At 41.8% G+C, this 12,729-nt stretch overlaps 2 protein-coding genes across 2 annotated transcripts; both read right to left on the bottom strand.

Moving 5' to 3' along the window:
* Positions 1 to 50: 50 nt before the first annotated feature.
* Positions 51 to 7,144, bottom strand: LOC129238071 (uncharacterized). The gene is made up of 4 exons (XM_054873110.1): positions 6,986 to 7,144; positions 4,811 to 5,264; positions 4,321 to 4,734; positions 51 to 4,027 (listed from the first exon to the last, which is right to left on the bottom strand). The coding sequence occupies exons 1-4, from the start codon at positions 7,142 to 7,144 to the stop codon at positions 51 to 53; spliced, it is 5,004 nt and encodes a 1,667-aa protein (XP_054729085.1).
* Positions 7,145 to 9,556: 2,412 nt separating this feature from the next.
* Positions 9,557 to 10,441, bottom strand: LOC129237870 (uncharacterized). Its single transcript, XM_054872836.1, has 2 exons — positions 10,256 to 10,441; positions 9,557 to 10,191 (listed from the first exon to the last, which is right to left on the bottom strand). Exons 1-2 carry the CDS (start codon positions 10,290 to 10,292, stop codon positions 9,782 to 9,784), a joined length of 447 nt encoding a protein of 148 aa, XP_054728811.1. The 5' UTR covers positions 10,293 to 10,441; the 3' UTR covers positions 9,557 to 9,781.
* Between the last annotated feature and the right edge of the window lie 2,288 nt (positions 10,442 to 12,729).

The following is a 12,729-nucleotide window of genomic DNA, read 5'->3' as shown; positions in this document are numbered from 1 at the left end:
ATAATGCTATAAATTGAGGTGGTGCCAGACTGGACGAACTGATGAACATCTTAAGGTGGGGCCAGACTGGACGAATTCTGAACATCCTGCCCGGTTGAGGCGCTGGCCTCAAAATGCTCTGCGTCCAGAAGCCGGCACAATTTCTGTACCGCACGCGTCATCATACCGTTCGCCGTCTGAAGCGTGACATTACGTATTAAACCATTGCTGCCCGGATGAACCGCAGTTACGCGCCCTAAGCGCCAATATGTTGGTGGTAAGTTCTCATGTCTTACGATGACTATGTCTCCGATCTTTACGTCCCTTGATTTCGTCTGCCACTTGTTTCGAGTTTGAAGGGTAGATAAATATTCCTCGCTCCATCGTTGCCAAAATTGTTGATGTATCTGACGCAGCCAGAGCCAGTGCTTAATACGGTTGGACGGAATTGTTCTGATGTCAGCTTCAGGGACTGCAACCAGTGGAGCGCCAACCAGAAAGTCGGCAGGGGTCAAAGCTAACTTATCATTGGGATCATCGTATATAGGTGTTAGCGGACGAGAATTTAGGCATGCTTCAATACGTGTCGCCAAAGTCTGAAGTTGGCTATACCATAATGACTGCGCTCCAACGAGGCGCACCAAATGATATTTGGCAGATTTTACCGCAGCCTCCCAGAGACCACCTTGATGAGGAGCGCTGAGAGCGATAAAGTGCCAATGAGTACCGAGATTCGCCAAACTTTGTTGGTTGTTGTCGTTCTGCCAAGCAGCCAAGTCTTCTTTAAGCAAACGGTTAGCACCTGTGAACGTAGTACCGTTGTCACTATAGAGATCTCGACATGGACCTCGTCTACTTGTAAATCGCGTAAATGCAGCTAAGAATGCAGGTGATGACAGATCATCAACAACTTCAATATGCACGGCCTTGGTCGCCATGCAAACGAAAACAGCTAGATATGTTTTGATCGTTGTACGCGACCTTTTTGTGCCGATGCGCACTGTAAAAGGCCCGCAATAGTCGACGCCTGAAGATATAAATGGCCGTGCTGCAGTAATGCGATGCCTGGGTAAGGATGCCATCTGCTGAGATAACGTTACGCCTCGATGTCGTCGGCAAATAACACAAGTCTGCACAAAGCTTCGGACTGCTTGCCTTCCGTTCAATATCCAGTACCGTGCGCGAAGAGTTTGAAGAGTGATTTGCGCCCCACCATGAAGCGTGGTTTCATGTGCGTGTCGCATGAGTAAGTGTACCAAACTCCCATGCTTCGGTAAAATTATCGGAAAACGTCGATCTTCTGGAAGGTCAGCGTGACCAATACGACCTCTGACTCGCAATATGTCGTTACAATCTATGTAAGGGTTCAATGACCTTAGTTTGCTGGAGCTGGATATTTCCGATCCCTTCCGAATCAGAGACATATCAGTCGCAAAGGTATATTGCTCGTTTCGGATTAGCACGTTAAGAGCATCGTCCATTTCTGTAGGATTGACGATCAGTCTTCGCAAATGTCGGCGAACTGGTAGCCACCGAAGTACGATTGCCACGGTACGAAGAAGCTTTTGCAATGAACTAAAGCGTTCGCTTAATGGAATTATTTGGCCGTCTAGACGTCGAGTTGTAAGAATGCTCGCGTGGGCCGTCGTTGCTACAAATGATGACACTCTCTGTTCACCACGTACAATGTCAAGCTCGTCATCTTTTAATTCGATTCCAAAGTAAATTGGTAGCTGTTTGTCCATAAGCCATTTTGGCCCTTGCCACCACAACTGATGTTCAACCAGTTCTGATGCTCGGATACCTCTACTGGCACAGTCTGCCGGATTTTGTGCAGACCGTACATAATGCCAACGATCTGGTGATATCAGCTCTTGAATGTGACGAACACGATTGGAAATGTACGGCTTGAGGGTAGTTGGAGGTTTACGTAACCAACATAACACGATTCGCGAGTCGGACCATAAATGATAAGAAGCGTCCGTTAGACGTAAAGCAGTCCGCACACTGTCAAGTGTGGATGCGAGTAAATGTGCCGCACAAAGTTCTAGGCGAGGAATCGTTGCACCCTTGAGTGGCGCCACTTTGGTGCGAGCTGTTAGCAATGATACAGTTGACCGACCTTCACCGTCTGTTGTCCTAGTATAGAGGACAGCCGCATAGGAAAGTGGACTTGCATCACAAAACCCAAGTAGCATAGTAGTCTTACCCTCAGCCAAACCTAACCATCGTGGTACACGGATACGGTTTATCACGTCAAGTTCTCTGTAAAATAAGACCCACGTATTTTGAAGTGCATCTGGGAGTGGTGCATCCCATTCTAAGCCAGCAGACCACAACTTCTGAATAAATATCTTCCCGGCAATAACAATTGGAGCAAGCATGCCAGTAGGATCAAATAGTTTGGCGACCTCACTTAAAACCCGACGTTTTGTGAGACATCCGATGTTCTGGTTTAGATTCGCTTTGAAAAAGATCTCATCTGTTGTTGGGTCCCAACTTAAACCAAGCACAGTTGCCGTCGATGGTTCACTTGCTAACTCTACGATTGAGGAATTGTTACTAATTAAACGCTTTACAACCTCACCACTATTAGAACTCCATTTTCGTAAACGGAACTGTCCGGCCGACAAAATCGCACTCACATTGACAGCGAGTTCGAAGGCTTTATCCTCAGTGTCACAACTGATGAGAAAATCATCTACATAAAATGATGACAGAATCGCATCGCACGCAACAATCGACTGATGGCCATCTGCGACTACGTTGTAGTTATCACAACTGCATTGATTGAGTGCGCGAACTGCGTTGTACGGGCTACAAGCCATCCCATACGTCACTGTAGTTAAACGGTATACTGCTAGGTCAGTGTCTGGTGATTCTCTCCAAATAATGCGTTGGAAATCCCTATGTTCGGGAGTTATCAGAATTTGATGGAACATTTTCTCGATGTCTGCTGTTAATGCTACGCGAAAACACCAAAAACGAAAGATGATATTCACAAGTGGTTCTTGAATCGTGGCTCCCACCAACTGGACGTCGTTCAGTGAGAGGCCGCTCGTGGTCCGCGCTGAAGCATTGAACACAACGCGGAACTTTTCCAGAACCGCATGGTGAGGGATGTAGTAGTTGACCCCCCCATCTCCAATGTGACTAACGGGTTCCATATGGCCGAGGTCCGCGTATTCGCGCATGAAGGCAATGTATTTTTTCTTGAGCTCACAATTCGCTGCTAGTCGTCGTTCAAGAAGGTGAAATTGTCGTAAAGCATGGGCGTATGAGTTGCCCAAAGCCGGTGCGTCAGGATGAAATGGTATATGAACCATGTAGCGCCCTTCCCTTGTGCGGGAGTGTGTGGTCAAAAAGATTTTCTCACATTCATCTTCGCCGTTACAATCTTGTGAAGGCACTTCCTCTAACTTCCAAAAGCTTCTTACGAGCTCCTCCAAGCGTGCGTCCTCTTCGCCTTGCTGGGTGCTGAAGGAAAGAGTTGGCGGCGTTGCTGGCTGCGCTGCTGGCACTGGACCGAAGACAACCCAGCCGAAGCGGGTTCGCTGGGCGTGTGGCTCATTGAGGCCACCGAGTCTTATGTCCCCTTCGACTGCTTTTCCCCATACATCCGCACCAATAAGAATGTCGATATTGCTAGGAATGCCGAACTGCGTATCGGCCAATTCTAGACCATTCAAATGCTGCCACCGTGTCATGTCAATATGCACTGTTGGGATGACCTTAGTAATTGACTGCGTGACAAGTGCAACGATTTCCAAACTGAAACTGGAATAGCGCGATTTTAACGTGAGTGTGACACGCCCACGTGTACGTGCGTAGGAGTAAGCTCCGATTCCTTCCACCGAAACTTCGCATTTGCTCCTATGAAGAGACAAAGAGTTAGTTAATTTATCTGTTATAAAACTGACCTGTGATCCGGGATCACAGAGCACCCGCGCCAGACGTCCATTGGTAGAGTTGCCGCATGCGTATACACGCGCAGTTGCCAATAACACTGTTGAACTCGCGTTGGCAAGGCAACCTACCACAGCAGGCTCTAGTCAGAGATTCGAATTTCTGGATGCAATAGCAGTGACGGCTCCTTCCGGACACGTTGACACTGACTCTGATGGATTCTTAGATAATGATTCGCGGCAAAGTAATGAGTTGTGCTTACGACCACAGTGACGGCAGTTCCCCGACGGACATTGTCTTGCTGAATGACCTTGCTTTAGGCAGTTAAAACAAAGCTTTGTAGCCTTTGCAGCAGTAATTCTGTCTTCGTATTTCATCCAAGAAAGCGTGCGCATTTCATAATACGATGTGCACCTTGGCAGTATGTGCATTTACCCTCCTCTGCAGATACGACGTGTGATCTGACAGCTCTTGACGGACCACCAGCGCGATGATGACTCTTGGACGTAAATTCAACCCCATTGCTCCATGTGACAACTGTTGTGCTGAGGCTATGAGCCCGCTGACCCAAAAACGTAAGCAGCTCATCGAGGCTCGGAATTTCGGTGGGTGAACAGCTCATGTTCCATTCGCGCTGTGTAGTTATCGGAAGTTTCGAAACTATTATCGGTACGACCACAGCATCCCATTCGGCCACTGGTAGACCCATGACATGTAAAGCTCGTAGTGATTCATGTACCGTGTCGACGATGAACAGTAACGCAGTTGGTGTGTCCTCAGTTGTCGGCTTGATATTGAGTAAGCGTGACACATGAGTCTCAGCCAGTTGCCTTCTATTGTCAAAACGTTCTTTAAGCGCCTTCCATAAATCAGCGTATCCCCCAGAATATACACTCCCGACGAGCGGTACAGCACTTGCGCTTACTCCGCAACTTGCCTAACTTGTAGGCCTCAGGATAGTCTGTATTGTGGACAAGCAATTCAAAAACGTCCTTAAACGCCAGCCAATTCTGCATAGTTCCATCGAACGTTGGAATTGCAAGCGGTTCTAACTTAACCTCACACTCTCGCACAGACATCACAGCAGACTGACTCGGTTTTGCACCCATGATTGCACGGTTCAAGTGGGTACATGCATTGTTGTAAATACCTTCAACCTCTTCCCATAACTTCTCGTGGGCCTCCAACTCGGCGTTTGCTGCATTGCCCACCAGCAGCTCATGGTTGGTCACGAAACGTGCATAATGTGCTGACAATGATTTCAACTCTTGCTGAAGATGAAATTCATCAAATGCACCCTGCTGGAATCCACTCACCCGATCGTGTATGCGTTTAATGGCCTTTATTGCCGAAGCGCGCGAATTTAATTCTGCCATTAGCTGAACAATAATTTAATTAAACGGTTCTATTTCACAATTTAATTATTTGTCCTCACAGGAGGCACCAAAATGTTTAAGCAAAAAATATAAAGACTTGATTACTCCGAAGCTGTACAAGTAATAAATTTATTGAGCGTCTCATTTTTCAGTAACTGTTTAAAGCTAACTGTGCATAGATGAATTCGAAGAAATAATACCAATAATGCTATAAATTGAGGTGGTGCCAGACTGGACGAACTGATGAACATCTTAAGGTGGTGCCAGACTGGACGAATTCTGAACAGAAATAGTAATAAATTTAAGGCACAACAAAAATTGTGAAAGCATAAATAAATGTAAAGTCTCCAAATGCATTTTTTTGCCTCTTTATACGGAAGACGCCGAACAAAACCGTGTGTGTGTGTATGTGCGTAACTTCTTGCGCTTGGTTGTTGTTGTTGTAGCAGGGAAAACATTCCCACAATATGTGCGGAGAGTGCTGCTAGAGTGACAGTCCTTGGCTGGATATATAGTAAATCCGGCTAGATCCGGAAATGTACAACCGACTTTTGTTGTTGTTGTCGGGGGGAACGTCTTGTGTTTGGTAGTTTCTATTGTTTTCGCCTACTCTTCCCTTTTCACAAACAAATAATTCCCCTTCCTTTTGTTTGTCTATTTACGCGGCCTGATGATACAGTAAATTCGGAAGGCGCAACCTTGTGTTCTATCATACTTAAGGGGGGGGTAGGGTCACAAAATCGAAATTTTTTTTCTTCACCCATCTTATAGTAAATCATTTCAAGAATGTTGTGTCAAAATTTTAAGTGGATCGGAGCAGAACTCTCAAAGTTATAGCCTTTGTAGGCACTCTACCTCGAATGCGGAGCATCGATAATTTCTCAGAGTCATTTTTTCAAACGCGTTTTTCCCGAAACGACTTCTTAAAAGTCGGTGCCAATCACAACTCCGAAACTATTCAACCGATTCTTTTCAAATTTGGCACACGTTTTCTAAATCAAAAATACCTCCCCCCTACACTGTTTTTTTTTTTATTTTTTGTTTTTAAGGTTGTTTTTCACTTACAAATATGGTGAAATTTTTCGCCAAAAATGCGCGTTTTACGTTTTTTTGCCACCAAAACTACAAAAATGAAAAAAAAAAATGTTATTAATGTAGGGGGGAGCATTACGTCATACTTTAACTGAAAAATTCGATTTTTTTAGTTTCAGATGATTCTACGACGAATGCCGATTGGCACCGTAGAGCACCTCTCGAAAAACATATCTCCAAAAAAACTCTGTCATGGGCTTATTTGTCAATATTTTATTATTAATATTTTTTAAAAACTTATTGAAAAGATGTACAATAACATGTAACTGATTTTATTAAAGTATCTTAAGCCATATTTCTGTAAAAAATTCACAAAAAAAGTGTTTTTTTTTTTAGCGCTAAACCCTACCTCCCCCTTAAGCTGCGTTTTTCTAAGGCGGATGAGATAGCTTTGGCAGAAATAATTTATTTTTAGAGCATTGTTGATGATTTCAAAGAAAAAATCAAACAAAAACGAGATGCTGCTTTAATGCATTTTTTTATAAATGCAAGTGGATGCAAATATCTGAATGCATGACGTAACCAATGGTGCATACCGTGATTATTCGGAAAATGACTGAAGAACCGGAACATTACATCAGAAATATTCGAGGGATTTGTATGGAAAGACGGGGAGCTATTGACAAAGTTACTGTTGCTGTAGTGGCAGCATAGAAGTTCCCAACACATATAGTGGGAATGCTGCTGAAGTGACAGTCCTTGACTGGATATAAAACCGGGTCGTTTCTGTAACGTAGAACCGACTGTCGTGGGAACAGCACAATGTTGCTGATGGGCGCTGCCTCCGTCATCGTTTTACACATGATGGACCAACGGAATCACTCGGGCTAGGAAAAGGAATTTATTCCCCTTTCAAAAGATACTTACAATATTTAAATATTTTGTTTTTCTGTTTATTGAAAATTAATTTTTAACAAAAATGTGCCGAGATAATTGTCATAATTTTAAAATGAAACCGTAAACAAATAAAATGTAAATAAATATCTCATTTTGACAGTCCCCAAGCAAAGGCAAATAAAAAAATCAAATCAACTGTTCTACTGATATCAACTTACATAAATAGATGCGATTTGGTTACAGTAACATAACCCTAACGTATTTGTTACAACTAGCACCGTCTTTTTGGTCAATAACAAAACTAGTTAAGTAGAACCTGTTGCAATACATAAAATTATCTCTTTTTTGAAGTGAAAACTTCTTTAGAATCGTTGGGAATGATTTGAGACTCGATGAAACGAAAAAGCGACACCAAAAAGAAGAAGAAAAAAGATATACGTATATATATGTATGTATAGAAAATGCTTCATTACCAGGCACACAGAAGGATGGCATAAGCAAATTTAAATTTGTGAATTTATATATGTATGTATATATGCGGATATATGTATATATGTTGTGTGTATGTACATATGTGCCTCGCCACCACAAAACATACGGTAAAATTTCTCAAGAAATCCAGCGCGCATTCATAGGCACAGCGCACATTCATAGGCACAGCATTGCATGTACAGTAGGGCGGGTCGATTTAAAAATCGCTCATTGCTCTATGAAAATCGTATTCTAGGGATCAAAATAAGAAACTTTGCCGAAGGAACCATACCTCTAAAACGAATTCTGATGTCCCCCAATTTCAAAATATCACCATTTTTGGCCTTTACATGAAAAAATCAGCTAAATGGCTATGTTTTTTCTTTATTTTTATTTATTTATAATATTATCTATTTTTTTCTCTTAAGAAATTTATTTAGTCAGAACATATGTAAATGAATGAATGTGAGTTATAGAAAAGAAACTAAAAAGTTCGACCCATATTGGGCGACATCAGAAATCGTTTTAGAGGTATGGTTCCTTCGGCAAAATTTCTTATTCTGATCCCTAGAATATGATTTTCACAGAGCAATGGGCGATTTTTTTGCCTTCCCACAAATCGGCCCGGCCTAATGTACAGTAACCTTGAACAGGCAGCTGCGGTTGTCGAGCATTTAGAAACATATATTTACATACATATATGGGTGCAAACATATTTACGGAGCCGCGGGCACTCGACTTGACAAAAATTGAATATTGGCAAATAATTCTACGCGAAATATTCCAATATTGACTATTTTCGAATTGTCGAGAAAATTAGCATATGGGCGGCTCGTTTTATGAATGCAAGTACTTGCTCTTAGAACTATGAGCTCGAATTTATAAATCAATTTTTTGATGATAATTTTTGTTGCACAGTACAATAGTTGCAACTGTTCGGCGCCGCCGCGACTGTACAGCGCTATGGCAACTAGGATGATGGCCGCTACGCCTGCGCCTATTAATGCATTTTGTTCTTGTAGTCGCTAGGCATAGAATTTTAGCTTTGGACGACATACTCATTTACAGGAATAAAGTGAGTGGCCTGTGTGTGCGGTTGTATGTAGATGCATATGTGTATATTAATAAGCATTGTTTTGCTGGAAGTTCAGAACACAAATATGTATGTACGTAGATAGGCCAGGCCATAGTATAGCATACATACATATGTATAAAAAATTCAAACCAAGCGTCCTACGAATGTTTGCGTGTATGTTAGTACGTCTGTGTATTATACGCGTTACGACGCTCATAATAGCAACCGCGTGAGCTGTATTGCGCCCGTATTTTTATATTCGTAAATATTTTCCTTTTTAAATATTTACCGCAATTATGCCGAAAAATAATGCAGAAAAGTGTCGTGAATTTCGACAGAAAAAAAGATTACGATAAAGTTCCAATGATTTTAAGTGGCGATTTTAACGTAAATTCCTTTAATTGACTTTCTCAATACAACATTCAATTTAAAAATGTGTAACAATCGCACTGAATCGACAACACGATCAAAAACAACAATTGACGCGGTATTTCAAAGATATGTTGACAACATCGAAACCAAAGCATTTGTATCATATTTTAGCTATCATAAGCCACTCGTATCATTTGTTGAAATTGAAAACATTGACGATGAATAATAATAAAATGAAGAAAATAAAATATGAACTTTATAGCAATATTATAATGAACCTATAATTATCCCGCCCCTAATGCTGCTTTCGTCTCATTCTCTCTCAGTTTGTTTTACGGAAGGTTTCACTTCTATCGCGTCTAACCGTTAGACTGGTATTTTTTTTTTATTTATCCAAACTTCAAGCAAATTGTTTCAGTTCGCTGGCAAACTTTAGGAAACCACACAATTTCTTTTATGGCTTTTATTCAAAATTTTCCGTCAAGTTTCACACATTTCGCGATAGTTACTAAGAAATTCATACATTTTTTTCATATTGAATTCAATTGAAGTCACTTAATTAAAATTAAACACTAAAAGATTAATATTATATATGCTAACATTCGTTGATGCTGGCATTGCTACACCTCCAACCGTCGCCCAACAAAAAAAAAAACAACAACCTTCGTCAGCATTAAGGATTTCGGATGGCACTCAGTCCTCTCGTTCGAAAAGCTGAAAATAAAGCCTCTTGGTTAAGTCTGTCAAGCATATTGTCACGATCCCCCTCAGCGTTTGTAGCCATTAGTCTGCGTCGTTGACGAAGTGGTGGCGCAATATTAGCATTAGCATCTGTATGGTTGCCTCCATCCCCATGTCGATTGTTATTGCCACCGCTACTACTCTGCTCACTATTACCATACATATTGGGCAGCCTCAAGCCATGGTGCTGTATCGCGGCATCAATTCCATATAGTTCGTATAGCGGTGGTGCCACTTGGTGCATTTGTCCAGCTTCAATGCGTCTGTTAATGAAATTGTCGCACTCACACTCAAATATTGCATTCCGTTGCCACAAGCGTAATTCTTCTGTGTTCATTTCAACTGTGAATAGAAGTGCACATTTGTATGTTTATATTTTATGTATATCCCACTTGACAAATCTTACAATTTGTTTCAGGCAGAGGAGCGAATAAAAAATCCATATTATTCTTTGCATGCCTTTTGCATTTACTGTTTTAGGAATATACACTGGATAGCTTTATTTCTATAATATCTGTGCACAAATTTTTTTAACTTTGCCTCTGTTTTCCATTTTCATATTTTTCTTTCTCTCATCTGACATTCGTGCATAAATAAATTTTCTAGTAATGGGAAATAAATGAATACTTCATTGGTATCTTAGAGAATCGGTTAGAGAGGAAAATATCGGTGCATTGCTATCGATTTCCACAGAAAATTATTATGAATATTATAAGCGATAAGAAATTGATGATAAAGGGTATTTTTTAAGAGCTCAGGAACTAAAAGTAATAATACAAAACAGAAATATTGACAGAATGAATTTGTTGTATTATAATCTGGTGAATAATTTCAAAGCCTGAAAGTTATGAGCTGCTTGGTTCATATGTAGAAAAATCGTCGTAATCACTCATAAGTGAATGGCGATCAGGGATTTCCGCACTTGTGTGAACTTCTATACATGGAACCATCCTCCTCACTTGAAATCCAACGAAGAATATCTCTTGCCAACAAGTGCTACTTTGGACTAGGTAGGTAGGTAGGTAGGTAGGGTGGTTGTCGTGAGACACACTTAGACCTTCCGCAGGTCCATTGTGATACCACTGGAGCTTATCCTTACTCTACGTGTTCCTCTTCAAACCATCCGGTTGCTTTAATAAACGAGCAGAGCTTCGTTAGTTTTAGATGGGCTATGTCCGCTACATCTGTTAGAAATGCTGTATCGAGAGTGCGCAGCCTTCTCATAGCTAGGCTTTCACACTCACATAAAAGGTGTCTGACTGTTTCCTCTTCTTCTGTATTAAGACAGCTTCTACAGAAATCGAAATACGGGAGTCCTAACCTTCTAGCGTGGCTGCCTATTAAGCAATGACCAGTTAAAACACCTATCATATAGATTCTCTGTTGAATCTTAGCAAGATCTTCGATCGACTGCTGTTCCAGTTCGGCCATGTCTGTCTGCTTAGTTCGCATGTTGTGAGGTTTTGCCAGCTTGTATTTACCTTTTTGATCGTTTCCCTGTCTATAAGTAATTTACAAGTGGCTATGGGCATGGGTACCAGCGCCTTGTCCGGTTCGAGATCGAGCTTTGTACCGGTTCTTGCAAGTTCATCCACCTTGCAGTTTCCTGCGATGTTCCTGTGGCCTGGTACCCAGATAAGGTGCACCTTGTAGCGCTTAGATACGTCATCTAGTAGTTTAAAACATTCTAGAACTGTTTTTGACAAGTGTGTTTTTGATTCCAGCGCTTTTATTGCTGCTTGACTGTCCGAGTAAATGAAGACTTCATTTGCGGATAATACTCTCGTTTTTATTTCTTTAAGTCCCTCTTTTATGGCAGTGACTTCCGCCTGAAATACACTGCAATGATCAGGTAAGTGAAATGATTGGCATACTCCGAGTTTGCCGGAGTAGACCCCTCCACCTACTTGGTCGTCCAGTTTTGAGCCATCTGTGTAGATGTTTAAGTCATTTATCTTAACAATGAGCCCGTTATCCCATTCCTCTTTGGAAGGAAATACTGTGACAAAGGATTTATCGGAATTGATGCCCTTGGTCCTACAGAAGTCCGTTGTGCTGGGAATGCAGGGGAATTGTTCTAAAATTGAGGAGTGTCCTCTTTGGTTCGTTCTGAGTAGGCCGATTTCTCTTAGTCTGAGAGTTGCTTTGGCAGCTGTTAGCTTACCGTACTGCTCTATTGGTAAAATGTTAAGCATAATATTTAGTGCATCTGTGGGTGTGGTTCTGAGGGCCCCGCAGATGCAAAGACTGGCCATTCTTTGTACGTGTGCCATGGTTCTTTTGATGTACAATTTGTCTAAAGCTGGCCACCATACTAATATGCCGTATGTTAGGATTGGTCTGACAATTGCCGTGTAAAGCCAGTATACGATGGATGGGGAGAGACCCCAACTTAGTCCTATTAGCTGTTTACAAGAGTATAGTGCTATTGTCGCCCTTTTTACTCTATCTTCGACATTTGCCTTCCAAGTTAGCTTTCGGTCTAGTATTAGACCTAAGTAGCGGGCCTCATCACTAAATGACAGTGCCGTTCCACCTAGGGTCGGAGGAGCTATATTTGGAATTTTATGCTTCCTGGAAAATAGGATGAGTTCAGTTTTATTGGGGTTGACTCTTAGCCCATTTGCTTTTGCCCAGTTTTCAACCATGTTTAGTAAATCTTGCAAGACTTCTCTAAGTGTATTGGGGAATTTCCCCCTTACTACCATTGCAACATCGTCCGCATATGCTACGACGTGTTGTCTTCTCTCCTCTAGGCTCTTTAGCAATGAGTTTAGTGCCAGCACTCATAGGAGAGGAGACAGCACACCGCCTTGAGGTGTTCCTCTGCTAACTTTTTCTTGATCTCTGAGGCCCCTAGGGTTGCGATCACAAATCTGC

This window comes from Anastrepha obliqua, chromosome 2, assembly GCF_027943255.1.
Source record: "Anastrepha obliqua isolate idAnaObli1 chromosome 2, idAnaObli1_1.0, whole genome shotgun sequence".
NCBI classification, from domain to species: domain Eukaryota; kingdom Metazoa; phylum Arthropoda; class Insecta; order Diptera; family Tephritidae; genus Anastrepha; species Anastrepha obliqua.
This window is presented reverse-complemented; position numbering and strand designations above follow the sequence as displayed.